The 15,398-nt window shown below is 40.0% G+C and overlaps 1 protein-coding gene across 1 annotated transcript in view; it reads left to right on the plus strand.

Moving 5' to 3' along the window:
* The window catches only part of LOC115517974 (amyloid beta precursor protein binding family B member 1 interacting protein), a 98,213-nt gene that overhangs the window by 66,797 nt on the left and 16,018 nt on the right, over positions 1-15,398 (plus strand). Inside the window, exons 8-10 of the mRNA XM_030321130.1 lie at positions 6,668-6,754; positions 9,303-9,446; positions 13,426-13,536. Coding sequence (XP_030176990.1) covers positions 6,668-6,754; positions 9,303-9,446; positions 13,426-13,536 — 342 coding nt within the window. The remainder of the gene's footprint in view (positions 1-6,667; positions 6,755-9,302; positions 9,447-13,425; positions 13,537-15,398) is intronic.

The following is a 15,398-nucleotide window of genomic DNA, read 5'->3' on the forward strand; positions in this document are numbered from 1 at the left end:
GGAATAGAAAGGCGCAGTGAGGCTGCCGTGGAGAGTGCTATGGGGATAGCATGCACGGGGCCAAATCCGTGGACCTGACATGCTGTGCTGAGGGTTTTCGATGACAGCTTCATAAAACGTGTTTTCTGTTCAGATTTGTTTCTACCAAACTGCCTCTCACTAGAAAGCAGTACCCTGAAGTGGCCAAGAGTGTGGCTCCTAAAGTCAGACTGGTGGGATTTGAATCCTGACTCCATTGCTTGTTAGCTGTGGGTCCTTGAGCAAATTACCTAACTTCACCAAGTCTCTCTTTTCTTGTCTGAAAATGAGGATAATTTGTTTTTAGAAATATGTTGTGAGAAGTAAAGGCCATCATCCACACAAAGTGTAATACATACCATGATTTTAGTTGGCTTCGTTGTAGACAATAGTCTGAATGAGAGAAGCGATGGAGGCATGTGGGAGGACATGTCTCCAGAAGGTGTCAGTGGTGCTCTTGGATTAGGGTGATCACAGTGGGGCCAGGCCAGACTTCCATCTGAGACAGCGATGCTGTATAATCTCACAAGTTTTGGGGCAGGTAATCAAAGAAGTGTGCATAGGAATCTAACCTCAGGCTACCTGAAGTTGTTCAGGACAAATTAAGGAAGTAAGGATTTAATCCCTAGGTTCCCCATGATGCCAGGCACTTGCTCAAGAACTACATGAGCATCCACATTGTATTGAATGCTTCTTGTATTGTATCCACATTGTATTGATGCTTCTTGAGCATCCAGATTGTATTGAAAAACAGCCAGGGAAGGAGACTGTAGGTGAGATGCAAGGCCAGGGGTGTCTTCCAGATGTAATGGGCAGAAGAAGAAGAAGAAGCATTTACAAGCTAGTGTGAAAATAAAAGCAGTAACCAGCATTGTTTAGGAAGTGAGGTACATGCAGAGGACAGATGCATAACATGGGGACATTATGTTTGGCTGTGTGTCTGGAGGCATGGGGTCAGCAGCCAGTGAAGTACAGCTAGGATACTGTGGGCTGACAAGTGGTGTTTAGCACCATATTCTAAGCACCAAGACAGACTTGTCAGAGATGGGGGCCTGTTATAGCCTGGGGCCCAGGATGTAGAATTTAAAGGATGTAGGTTGGTGGGCAGAAAAACCCAGGTTGAGGAAGGAGAGGTGTCAGTTCTACTCATTAACAATTGTGGCTGTTCTGTAGTTGAGAAAGTTTCCCAAAGCTTCAAATATCCCAGAAAATTAAGCACCTCCTCAAAGAGAAAGAGCCTAAAGAAATTGTTTTATATTTCTATTTTGTATTTCAGGTAGGCCTAATGACTAGAAGAAGAAAAGAACAAAAAGATGAGGTGGGAGGCACTGTGGAATCCCACAGGGAATGGAAGATAGGCCTCTGGGAAAGCCCACCCCCAATATTTATGGGGCCTAGGGCAAGAGTAGATTGAAGGCCTATAGGCAATATATCTATATATATTTAAAGTTCTAAATCAAGTTAATAAACAGTTAAATGTGTTCTATCTTCCTACCTGGGTGCCTTCATAATGACCTAAAAGTTTGGCCTTAGCATTCTTAGATTTCTTTTGAGTACTGTGCAAAAAGTGGTGTCATGGAGGTGCTCATGACCTTCCCCTAGACTTACCCTTCCACCCACCCCATCTATCCTGTCCCACCTGGGCCTTGTATGCATGATGTGGACACTCCAGCCCAGAGAGTAGGCTTCATACAACCCATCACTCTCCTGCAGGAGCTGCCCCTTGGCCACCTTCTGGCCTAGATGCACACAGTAGCAGTGCCATCTGCCCTCAGGAGGATGGGTGTAGGGCAGAGCCTCAGGGCCATTTGGGCAGGGAATTCCAAGGTTCTGAGTTTGTGGAGTATGGACTATCCCTTTGGCCCCATAAACTTACTGCCCTGTGAGTGGGGGAGTGGCTGAATGAGGGTCAAGACAGGGACCCTTTAAAGTGTGGAGTCAGGGGGCACCTGGATGGATCAGTCAGTTAAGTGTCCAACTCTTGATTTAGGCTCAGGTCATGATCTCACAGTTTGTGAGTTCAAGCCCCACATCAGGCTCTGTGCTGACTGCATGGAGCCTACTTGGGATTCTCTCTCTCTTCCTCTCTCTCTGTTCTCCCCCACTTGTGCTGTGTTTCTCAAAATTATTAAGTAAACCTAAAAAAAAATAAAGTGTGGAGTCAGGGCAGGGGCCCCTCTTGCCCAGGTGGTATTGCTTCTTTTGGGTAAAGTGGGTTGGGACAGTAGAACCTTACTATCTAAGAGCAACTTTATTTACCTTAGTTTCTCTGTCTGGTTGTCATTAGAAAGTCTCCTCTTCCCACTTGATTGGAATCACAGGTGGTCTCCTATTCCTAAATAAGTGCCAGATGTGCAAATGGAGGTCAGCTGTTGCCCGAAACCAAACTAGAGGTTTAGGGGTGCCGGTGTGGTTCAGTTGGTTAAGCATCCAAATCTTGATATCAGCTCAGGTTGTGATCTCACGGTAATGAGATCAAGCCCCATGTTGGGCTCCATGTCTGAACATGGAGCCTGCTTGGGATTTTCTCCCCCACTCTGTCTCTGCCCCTCCTCTGCTCCCACTCTCTCTCTGTCTCTCAAATAAATAAACATTTAAAAAATTAAAAAAAATAAAGACCGAAGAGAGTCTCTGGAAACAGAAAAAGATTCTTAGGAACAAGGATATTTTACATGTAGAGAATACTCACGAATATTCATTCATGGACTGAGAACTGATTGGTTTACTCTTTGTTCCAAGAAGGTGATATTACAAAGTAATGTATTTTCTCTGTTTCTTTCCTCTCCAGCTGCCCCCAAGTCTTGCATTCTCAGTTGTGAGAAAAGGGATCAAGCTGTAACTGAAAGTCTCATTTCCCATTTTAAAGTTCTTTTATTGTTCACCTCAGCTTGTCCACAGTTTCCATGAGTAACAGATAAGGAGTTAACTCTTGAGTTCCACTGCTTGCTACAGAGCAGCTCAAGTTGAGTTAGCTGACCTCACGACTGATGAAAAGTTCTGACCCAAGGACAGTGGGTCCATTCTAAGGACTACCGTCTCTCAACTCCAGCTCAGATTTACTTCGTGGGTTTTTTCCATTTTCTTTAAAACAAAAACAGTGTAAGGGTGCCTGGATAGCTCAGTCAGTTAAGCGTCTGACTCTTGATCTCAGCTCAGGTCATGATCTCATGGTTCATGAGATTGAGCCCCATGTTGGGCTCTGCACTGACAGCATGGAGCCTGCTTGGGATTCTCTCCCCTCTCCTCTGCGCCCCCCACACTCTGTCTCTCTCAAAATAAATGAACTTTTTTTTAATAAATACAATTTTTTAAAAAATAAGTAAAAAAATAAAAACAGCACCATCACTTGGAAGGAAAAAAAAAGTTACTCTGAATCTGAAAAAATGAAAGGGATCTCAGAAAAGTCTTAGAGAAAGACAAAGCTACAGATCCTGGCCCTTTGGGATATCCTTATAAAATGAGGCCCCTCACAGTTTAGAAAGGCTCTTCTCTTACCTGTCCCTGAGGTGTTCTCCTTTTGCCACATGATGGTGAATAGCTCAGGCAGCAGCGTTTCCTCTGTCCCTTCTTCCCACTCTTACATGGTTCACCTGCCATGTAAGAGGTGTGCTTGTAGGCATCACTCTCTGCCTTTACTCTTCACTGCTCAGTTTTTTTTTTTATTGTGGCAAAATATTCATAACATGGAATTCACCATTTTAATCATTTTTAAGGGTATAGTTCAGTGGCATTAAGTGCATCCACACTGTTGTGCCGGGTTCTCTCCTATGGTATTTAGAGCATTTTAATACTGAAAAAAAAATGAGGAAGAACTCAAAGTTCTGGCACTGACTGGCCTTTGGCCAATCACTTAATCCTCCTGCTTCCTTACCTGTAAAGTAGTAATAGTACCTATGTTGTGGGGTTCTTGTAGGTGAGCTCTTGGTGTCGACTTCTGGCAGGTAGTATATGTTACATATTAATGGTTAGTCATGATCTTCAAGCCAAACATGTAAAATTAAAATAGTTTCTGAATCCTAGATGATAATCACACTAATTCATGATGTGCTGTCCTTTTCAAATAAGTAAAAGTATTGACAAACATATGAAAAGATAATTCGGTAAGAATTATCAAAGCAATTGTACTTGACTGATTTCCCCTATTGAAGTTGGCAAATTGCCATTTTTATGCATTCTGTCCCCAGGAAATATCCTAATTCTGCATATTTTATTTTCCTGCACTTTGCTTCCTTCTCTTCTGTCCAGTACACTCTGTTCTTTTTTTTTAAATATTTAGTAAGTTTTCATTAAAAAATTTTTTTAATGTTTATTTATTTTTGAAGGAGAGAGAGACAGAGTTTGAGTGGTGGGGGGGTGGGGGGATGGAGCAGAGACAGAGGGAGACAGAATCTGAAGCAGGCTCCAGGCTCTGAACTGTCAGCACAGAGCCTGACATGGGGCTCGAACCCACAAACAGTGAGATCATGACCTGAGCCGAAGTCGGACACTCAACCGACTAAGCCACCCAGGTGCCCCAAGTTAGTTTTCATTTTAATTTCAGTATAGTTAACATACAGCATTATTTTGGGGAGCCTAGGTGGCTCAGTTGGCTAAGCATCCAGTTCTTGGTTTCAGCTCAGGTCATAATCTCACGGTTCGTGAGTTCAAGCCCTGCATAGGACTCTGTGCTAAAAGTGTGGAGCCTGCTTGAGATTCTTTGTCTCTCTCTCTCTCTTCCCCTTCCCTCATCTCTCTCTAAATAAATAAATAAACTTTTTAAAAAATGTTCTATTAGTCTCAGGTGGACAATATAGTGAGTAATTGAACAATTCCGTATCTTGCCCAGTGCTTCTTATGAAAAGTGCATTCCTTAATCCTCATCACCTATTTCCCTCATTCCCCCCCCCCCCACCCACATCCCCTCTGGTAACCATCAGTTTGTTCTCTGTAGTTAAGAGTCTGTTGGTTTGTATCTCTCTTTTTTTCCTTTGCTTGTTTGTTTTGTTTCTTAAATTCCACATATGAGTGAAACCATACGGTATTTGTTTTTCTCTATTTCACTTAGCATTATGGTCTCTAGCTCCACCCCTTTTTTTGGTCAGTCTCTTTTATATATATGTATATGTATATAGAATATATATACGTGTGTGTATATATATATATATATATATATACACATATATATACATATATAAAATTTATTGTCAAATTGGTTTCCATCTAGCTCCATCTCTGTTGTTGCAAACATCAAGATTTTATTCTTTTTTATGGCTAAGTAATATTCTTGTGTGTGTGTGTGTGTGTGTGTGTGTGTGTGTGTGTGTGTGTTCTTTATCCATTTATCTATTTATGGACACCTGGGCTGCTTCCCTAGTTTGGCTATTGTAAATAATGCTGCAATAACCATAGGGGTGCATGTATCCTTTTGAATTAGTGTTTTTGTACTTTTGGAGTAAATACCCAGTAATGCGATTCCTGAATCATAGGGTAGTTCTATTTTTAACTTTTTGAGGAACCTCATCCTGTTTTCCAGAATAGCTGCACCAGTTTGCATTCCCACCAACAGTGCATGAGTGTTCCTTTTTCTCTACATCCTCACCAACACTTGTTGTTTCTTGTTTTGTTAATTTTGGCCATTCTGACAGATGGGAGGTTATATCTCATTGTAGTTTTAATTTGTATTTTTACAGATATTGAGCATCTTTTCCTATGTCTGTTAGACACATTTATGTCTAAATTCAGTCACTGTCCTCCAGAGGTATATGTTCCAGTTTTAATACATTTTTTTTCATGCGTTATTTTACAAAACTCTACATTTTCACATAAAAGTCCTCAGTGTTTTAATTATGACACTGGTCACTCATAATAATCACTGTGTATATTGATACCTCAGCTGTACTGGTTATGTGAAGATTAACCCTTGGATACTCATGATTTTTTGGAAACATTCGTTTATCATTTTGTCTCAGCCCTCTCATTGATACTCAGTATTAACAAGGTATGATACATGGGTTAATACAAACCCCACTTAGAGACTCTGCACCCATTCATGAATGCTTTAAAACCATGGTCTTCCCTGTCCGTTGTGAGGCCAGTTCCCTTTCCAGAAATTCCCTTTCTGCTTCTGTCTGTCCTTAGAAGTTGCCAAGCAGCAAACCCTGTGCTGTGGTTTTTAAAATTTAAAGTAGTCACTAAATTTATAAAAATCCAGATTTCAAGTTTCTCTTCATCAGCCAGAATCTCTAGTCCACAGGACCTTGGGAGGCTACATGACCTCCACAAGCACATGGGGCACGGGCTCCACCAGCAATCCAGACCCAGGCTCTTCCAGTACATTAGGGTCTCCCCACTTCCAGCATTTGACACGTCTTCTAGACAATGGAATTTAACAATTAAATGTTGTCATATCCTTTGCTAGTGTTTTCTATCTTATGTTTGTTTCCTCGTTGATTGTGCACAATGGGAGGAAGAGAAGGTTTTACATCCGCCTCAGTAGTCAGCACTTGGTAAAGCCTCGGTAAGGCACTTGGTGGACAGATACCATATGCTGTGGTCCCCACTCTTTTTCCTATAGGTGCGTCTTCTCTCTACAGCAAGACAGTGAGTCCCTTGCAGTGGCTAGCATGGCGATGAACACTCACTGATTCTGATCTCTTAATATTTTCTTTAGAATTTTTACTTGGATAACAAAGGAAAAAAAGAAGGGAAGGAAACAAGTGAGAAAATGAATGCTAAGAACAAGGAATCCTTACTTGAGGTAAGTGTAATTTTGCAGAGTAGAAGAAAAGAGAAGGATGCTAACTGTATCTATTTTTAAATTATTTGCTTCTTAGAACAATGGGATATTCTGAGACACACTGAAATTTCAACTTGGGGTTTTAAAATCAAATTATTACTAAATTATAGCTATTTAGATAATTAAACTGGTTCTTTGAGTCAGTTGTTTAAAAGTATGGCTTTAGATGGGGCACCTGGGTGGCGCAGTCGGTTAAGCGTCCGACTTCAGCCAGGTCACGATCTCACGGTCCGTGAGTTCGAGCCCCGCGTCGGGCTCTGGGCTGATGGCTCAGAGCCTGGAGCCTGTTTCCGATTCTGTGTCTCCCTCTCTCTCTGCCCCTCCCCCGTTCATGCTCTGTCTCTCTCTGTCCCAAAAATAAATAAACGTTGAAAAAAAAAAAGTATGGCTTTAGACTATATTTTACTTTCATGAAGTTGGATTAGTGATTCTCGCCTAAAACACTTAAGAATCCACGTAAAACTCGTCTCTTAACATTCCATGTTTTTCATTACTGAAGTGCTCCCCAGAAGTCAGATGTAAGGATTTCCAAACCTTGTTTACAGCGAATTCTAAGATGTTCTTTCAGTAGCCAGGTGTGGTAGGAAGTGTGGGCTTTGCACTTAGGAGACCTGACACAAGGTCTGGGTCTGCCATTGAGGTTCGGATGTTATGCGGCAAGTCCAAGAATTTCAGTGTCCTGGATCATACTGAATTATTACAGCGATCCAGGGCGGTAATGGAAGCACTGGGTCGATTACTGTGCAGATGTTCATGATTATCACTATAGGGGCGTGTTCCAGAAGTTTATTTGATGGTTGGTTTTTTTTGAAACTCCTAGTGAGTTTTCATGTAGTAACTGTGCTAAAAATCAGGGCTCTGGTCCCAGCACATAATGCAGATGAGTGCAGAGATCTAAAGTCAACACACTTGTGAGGGTGAAGAAAACCTGTGTAGGGTTCCAGCCCAGGTTTTCTTCACCTTCAAAAATGTGTTGACCTTTTCTTTTCTTTTGAGGCTTCTTCTGAAGATTCAGATGACCTGGTGAGCTCTGGATGCATGTTCACACCTGGAGCCAGTTCGCTGACATTGATTAGCACCCTTTCTCTTATTCACCAAGACCTGGCCAGGCTCCTGCACAGGTTTCTCTCCCCACCACATTCTCACAGGCCCGTAACCAGATGGAGCAGGCATCAGAACCTTCTGCCACTCACAAGGTCCTGAAAACATGTTATAAATTCCGGCTTCTGGAGCCAAGAGCACAATGGGTATTTCACACGAAGGCGTAGCAGTGGGAATAGGGACATTCTCTGCATTTAGCAGACTCCAGGTTGTGTCGAGGAAGAAAAAGCACCGGGTTCCCAGCAACAAGGAGATTCAGGTTCTGAGTGTACCTAGCAGTGATGGAAACTGACAGACAGGGAAGGGGAGAGTGAAGTTTCCTGACACAGCCATTTGTTTTTAATCATCAGCTGTCTGTAACTCAGGGACAGCTTGTGCCTTGGTTTATACAGTTGCCTGAATAGTTCTTGTTCTAGGACTTCAGCGGTGCATTAAAGGCTGGATGTGAAAGAAAATACAGAGGATGTTACGCTATGAAAAATCAGCACTATTCTGGTTTCTAATTTGGGCCAAATATCTGATTGAAGAGATTATTGACAAGGCAACTAATACTAGCTAAATTGGAGGAGAATGTGAACAAAAATGTGTCCCAGCTCCACTGTATATACATTTCCTGGCAGGGTACAAAACTAAAAGTTATTCTCCATTTATGAGATGGAGTAGAAGGGGGTTGAGAGTTACAAAAAAGAAAGCCAAAAGTAAGTTTGAGTATTTGAACTGGAATAGAATGCTGCACTTTTACTGAATTGCTTTTTAAAAGAAATTTACTAAGAATTATTTCATTATATGTAAGTTTTCACATTCGAAAATCTACACCTAGAGAATCTGCTTTGTCCTTCTCCTTTTCTGATACCATAGTGTTAATAACTACCTTCTTCATTCTTCAATAAGAAAACTATCCCAAGAATAAATTAACATACACATGTTTATGTGAAGGATTATATATTCTAACTTTCCTGTTTAGTGGCAGTAAAATAGTAATTATTTTTACTTATAGGAAAAGGAATAATTTTTCTATTTACCAACTTATAACAGAAATAGCCTTTATTTAATGCTTACTTTCACAGTATACCAAGATTGTACTCATAACCTTTCTTATGAAGTTGGAGCTATTATTACTCCATTTTTGCAAGCAAAGGAACTGAGATTTAATGACTTGCCCACGGTCACAAAAGTAAGTGGCTGAGAAGCCTTGAAGTCTAACTCAAGAGCTGAGGTTCAACCACCATGGTACCCTTCCTTTCTTTTGGCAAACAGCATGCAGTATAAGTGTATCCATTCAGAGTTACAGACAAGTGACTTTTAGCTGGTTTGGCTAAAAGGCTAGTTTGCCATAGTTTGTTTAAATGTAAACAAAAATTTGTGGTTTTTTTTCATGTGTTCTCCATAATTGGAATCTCAATTTCAGGAAAGTTTCTGTGGAACATCTGTCATTGTGCCAGAACTTGAAGGAGCTCTTTATCTGAAAGAAGACGGAAAGAAATCCTGGAAAAGGCGCTATTTTCTTTTACGGGCTTCTGGAATTTATTATGTACCCAAAGGAAAGACTAAGGTCAGGAAAATAAAGTAATACGCTTTATCAAAAAATCATTTCATGAAAATGAAACTGAAGAAATTCTCAGACAGTAATTTAAATACACTCCTTTGTTCTGAGATCTGTGTTCCTACAGTGTTTATATAAATGCATATCCTATTCTGACAGAATTACAGAAGTTCTTTTGAATTTTTCCATAGCTTTCTCCTGAAGGCAAAGAATTTTACCTGTTTTAAAGTCAGGTTTCAAAAATTATAGCAGAAGCACTTTTCTAGAGAGTAATTTGCTACTTTACGTACCTATTTCTGAGGACGTTTTCCTCCTGTATTTACTCTCTTGTTCTATAGTCTATATATAAACTTCTATCTGGAATCATAGAGGTATAAGCATTGACAGATCTACATCAAGATTGTAGCCCTTATTCCCTGAGCATTTAAATTGTTCTCTGAGGTGTGCTATATGCTTTTCCCTGCCTGTTTTAAGAGAGGATCTTAGCTATCGTTTAACTTCTACTTGGTGATTCAGGATTATTGCCTCAGAAGTACAAGCATATCATAAATTCCTCATCTTTGAAATGAATTTAGACTCTCATTATGACCATTAGCTTTTCCTGAGACCCTTATTTTAGAGGCTTGGGGCATTTCCATCTTTTGTTCACCATTAAAAAGCTTTAGGATACCTCTCAGCTCTCTATATCTGGGGTATGCTGAAGCATTTTGCCTTCACTGCCAAATCCAGGGCACCACCCAATGGCATATGTACAAACTGCAGGTTTCTAATAAGGCTTGACCCACATTCCCAAGCAGGTGAAGTCATGGGAAATATCCAGATCTGCTCCTCTATCTCTGTGGGAATGCAGGAGAGGCATTATGGGTAATGCCTGGTGGAGGGCAGCTACTGGGCCTACTTAGTGTCAGTCTTAGAGAACTGATACCTTCCCATTTATGCCACCTTCATTCTGGCCCCACACTGGGATGTAATAGCTGACACAGAAATTATTTTGGAAGTGCTATGTTTTTGGCATTTACGTGTAAATTAGATGTATAAATAAACCTATCACAACACATTGGCTTTGGGCAAGAGTACTTTCTCTCACTGCTACCATTAACCTCGGAATGGAGGAAGGAGCCAAGGAATGAAGAGAAAGAATAAGAAGTAGGATTTTTGGAAATGAAGAGGCAAAACTGTATTCATTCTTTTTTTTTTTTAATTTTTTTTAAATTTTTTTATTTTAAAGAGAGAGAGCACAAGTTGGGGAGAGGGACAGAGGGAGAGAGAGAGAATCTTAAGCAGGCTCCATGCTCAGCACAGAGTCTGATACAGGGCTCTATCTCATGACCCTGGGATCATGATCTGAGTCAAAATCAAGAGTCAGCAACCAACCTGAGCAACCAACCACCCAGGTGACCCAAACTGTCTTTATTCACTCTTGACATGATTGTCTACCAGACAATATAAGACACTCAACTGAAAAACTATTAAGACCAAATAAATTTACCAAACAAGAAATTATTTTCTTTTGTACAGATAATATCCTAATTAAAATATAATGAATTATTTAATGCATAGTAGAAACAAAAAATACAAAATACCTAACAATAAACTCAACAGGAAATGTTCAAGACCTATATGGCATAAAATACAAAATTTAATAAAGGAACTGAAATAGAACTGAATACATAGAAATGTACCATGTTGCTAGATGGAAAGATATGAATCTCCCCCCAAAACTTTCTATATATTAAATCCCAAGAAAAATTTCAATAGGATTTTTTGACTTGAAGTTCACAGACTGATTCTAAAATTCATCAGAAAGAGATACTGTTCCAAAAAAAAAAAAAATGTGAAGAACATTGAGGTAGAACCCCTCCTCCCAGATGTCAAAACATTAGATGAAAACTATAGCACAAGTAGAGAAAACAGATCAACGCTGAGATCTGATAATATAAGGGGAATTGAAGTGAGCATTTTATAGCAATGGGGAAAGAATGTGGTATTTAATAAATAGCAGTGAAATAATTGTATCACCATTGGGAGAAAGTAGTTTCCTACCTCATACCATGTTCCAAATTAAATCCTAGGTTGATTAAATCTATTTAGAAAAAATTTTTAAATCTTCTTTTATCTATATTTTCTTTTAAATTTTATTCTAAAAAACATGGGTTAATATTTTCATAATTCACGGTTGGGGAAACCTTCAGCAAGACTAGAAGCTCAAAATTATAAAGGAGAAAATTTGACAGTGTAAGATTTTTTTTAATTCTTTATAGCCAAAGATACCAAAGAAGAAGTTAAAGACTAGTTCTGGAGTCAAAGAGTACACTTCAGCATGTATAACCAAATATGATTATCCACAAAATATAAAGACCTCAACAAATCAATAAGAAAAAGACTAACGTACTCACAGAAAGATGGCAATGGTTATTAAGTGAGAATTTACAGAAAAAGAAATATCAGTAGCCAGTGAATAATTAAAAAGTTGCTCTGTCTTACTAGTCAGGGAAATGTAAATTAAAAAGTGAAATATTTCTTCCTGTGGGATTGTTAAAATTAACAATATTGATAATATCCAAATTTTAGCAGGAGTAAGAAAAGTGGGCACAGTCGTGCTCTGGAGGTGAGAATACAAATGAGTGCAGCCATATTGGGGAACAATTTAACAACATCTATTCAAATATAAAGGGGAATACCCTTTGAAATGGCAGCTGCACATTTAGCAATCTGTCCCATGGAAATATTTGCTCAGATGCACAGTATTTTTTGAAAGAGCAAAATATTGCAATAACCTCTAGTCATTTTTGGTAGAATGGCTAAGTAAATCATTGCACCTATTCAGTGAGATGCTGTGCAGCCATTACATGACTGCGATGTATCTATCCATTCATATATGTCTTGACATATAGAAAGACCCCATGTTAAGAAAACAAATTCATGGAACAGTATTTATAGTAAAATTTCATTCATATTTTTCAATTTGTGGATGTGTATGTATGTATGTAAGTGGGTGTGTCTGCACATACATATGTATATAAATGTTCACCCAGAAGCATTTGGAAGAATACTTCCAAACTATTAACAATGGTACCTCCAGAGAAAAGAGTGTGGAGGAAGATTTTCATTTTATTATATATACGTCTAATACATTATTTTTAAAAATTATGATGAATATATTTTATATTTTTAATTAAAAAAACAAGACTTTGAAAATCCAGAAGAAAATACCTTGCAAGAAAAAAAAACGTGCAACCATATATAAAGGACTAATTGTGCGCTGAGGTGTAGCAATTCTGCCCTCTATTCTTTATTCACTAACCTGGTAAAGAACTATGGAATGTGAAGGTAAAAAGACAATAATAGAGCGAATTTGTAATGGAAGTGTAACCAAATATGTAGATTAGAGGTTGCAGTCCTCACAACACATATTATACATGGAGGAGAGGTTTCTGTTTCCATAGCAACACTGCCAGCATTAACGAGAAAGCATGAAAGGAATCCTTTTTCTCAGGGAGAAGTGCATGAAGTATGTGCTAATTTACTGAGCATCAAATTTACCTCTTATTGTTCATCCTGAAGAGGGCTTTTTCTTTTTTAATGCTCAATCATGAAATCCATCACTGACTTAGAATGGCAAAAGCCAAAATGAATTTCCGACTAGACGGTCAGTCACCTTGTCTTGACTGCATCAATAACAATGACTCAAGGTCAGTACCTCAGATCTGCTGCTGAGAGTCCACTCGCAGGTGCTAGAACGGCAGTATAATCTTTCGCTCCATTTCTGGGTTTGTGGAACACTGTTTCGTCTTGGGTGTGCTCATGTACCTCTTAAAACGCAGTCTTGACTTTTAGAAGACTTATACGTGATAGATGCTTAAACAAGTTACCGAAATTCAATATTTTTCTGCTAAAATGTAATCCTTAGTTGTGCCATCAAGGACGACCTTGAAAAATTATTAGCTGTCAACTCAGTTAAGGTGATTTTTTTTCTCTTCTCTTTCAGACATCTCGAGATCTGGCATGCTTTATACAGTTTGAAAATGTCAACATTTACTATGGGATTCAGTGTAAAATGAAATATAAAGCCCCGACTGACCACTGCTTTGTTTTAAAGGTGTGTTGTACGAAGTCCTTGATTTAGATTTGTGAACAAGTTGAGTTAATATTTCCTTTTAAGGAAAAAAAACGTTAAGTGTCCCATAATTAACCACAAGTGTATCATAATATTTTTTTTGAAATAGGAAAAGTGGAAGCATTTCTACCCTGAATTCCTGTTTCTGATTCTAAAACTTTAAAATGAATCTGTCCAGGTTTCTTCGTCACTTCTTTTTTAAAAAAAATTTTTTTTCAACGTTTATTTATTTTTGGGACAGAGAGAGACAGAGCATGAACGGGGGAGGAGCAGAAAGAGAGGGAGACACAGAATCGGAAACAGGCTCCAGGCTCTGAGCCATCAGCCCAGAGCCTGACGCGGGGCTCGAACTCCCGGACTGCAAGATCGTGACCTGGCTGAAGTCGGACGCTTAACCGACTGCACCACCCAGGTGCCCCTTCTTTGTCACTTCTTAGAGCTAGGATTTAGGGTCAACATTCTTTTAGTTCTGCACCTTCCTTTCCTTAGTCTACTCAAGAGCCATGTCACATTTGGGGCTCATACAACTGGGCTAAACCACTCACTTCTGGTTCTTGAGTCTGCTTTTTGCTAACTGTGTCAGCTCCTGCAGTCACAGAAGATTTTAGCAGCTTTTCCCTGCTTCCCACTCAACTTCGTCTTCTACCTTGTCCCCAGACATTGTCTACACTCTTCTCAAAGGGTCTCTCATCTACGAACTTCTCAGCATACCTTGCCTTCTACTTGCAGAAGACAGAAAAGAGAAGGATTGAGTTGCCCTGGTTTACTTCATATTTACTTCTGAACTTATCTAATGGAGTAATCATCCTCACAACTCTGCACATCAGAGGAAAAGGCTCCCTCCTCCAAGGCCAGTCCCCCTCCATCATTAGTCCTTCCCTAGGACCGTACCATCAGTGACTCCGTTTTGCTTCAGCATCTTCAACCTCTCTCCAGAGAATTCTTCTCTTGGGCTACAACGCGTTCAAATATTCCTTGGTTTGGGAGGTTCCAAATTACTTCCCTCAGTTTGATCCACCCTATTCCTTTAAGCAACGTCTGCTTCTGTCTTCCCTTTAACTCAGACTTCTTGGGAAACCAATATGTCCTCCATGTCCTCAACTTTCATTCTGTCAGTAAAACTCATTCATTCCAAAATATTTCTCTCCAGCCAACTGCTTTCTGGGAGGTTGGGATATAGTGAACAAAACAAAGAACTTCTCTGTGGAGCTTGCACTCTGCAGGCTTCTCCTCCCTCCTGTGCTGTAACTGTTACTAAAGTGTCCAGTGAGGTGTGCATCAGTTAAGTCTGCACTCTTGATTTCATCTCAGGTCATGATCTCAAGGTTATGAGATCAAGCCCCAAATTGGGCTCAGCACTGACATCTTGGGATTCTCTCTCTCCCCCTCTCTCCCTGCCCCTCCTCCCCTCAAAATAAATAAACAAAAACTTTTTAAAAACTTTCCAATGAACAGTCAGCAGTTTCAGTCCTCAGGCTTCTGGTCCTCCTGGCATCTTTTGCATTGGTGATAACTGCCTCATTTTCTAGCCCTCTGCCTAGCCCCCTCTGTTCATCTGCTCCTCCATTTCTGTGGGTTCCTCCTCTTTCCACACATTCTGGGATGTTCTCCTGGGTTCTGTATTCTGTTCTCACCAGACTCGTGCTCTCTCTGAGAAGTCATAGTCACAGCCATCTGTATGCTAATAATTCCCAGTCTATAGCTGACAGTCTCACCTTCTCTCCCAGCCCCACCCTTGAGGTAACTGCACTGAGGGCACTTCAACCATAACCTGTCAGATGGTGATTCAACCCTCCCTCCACCCTTATAAACTCCTTCCTGCAGTCCCTATCAAGATGAATGAT

Source organism: Lynx canadensis, chromosome B4 (assembly GCF_007474595.2).
Source record: "Lynx canadensis isolate LIC74 chromosome B4, mLynCan4.pri.v2, whole genome shotgun sequence".
Lineage (NCBI taxonomy): Eukaryota > Metazoa > Chordata > Mammalia > Carnivora > Felidae > Lynx > Lynx canadensis.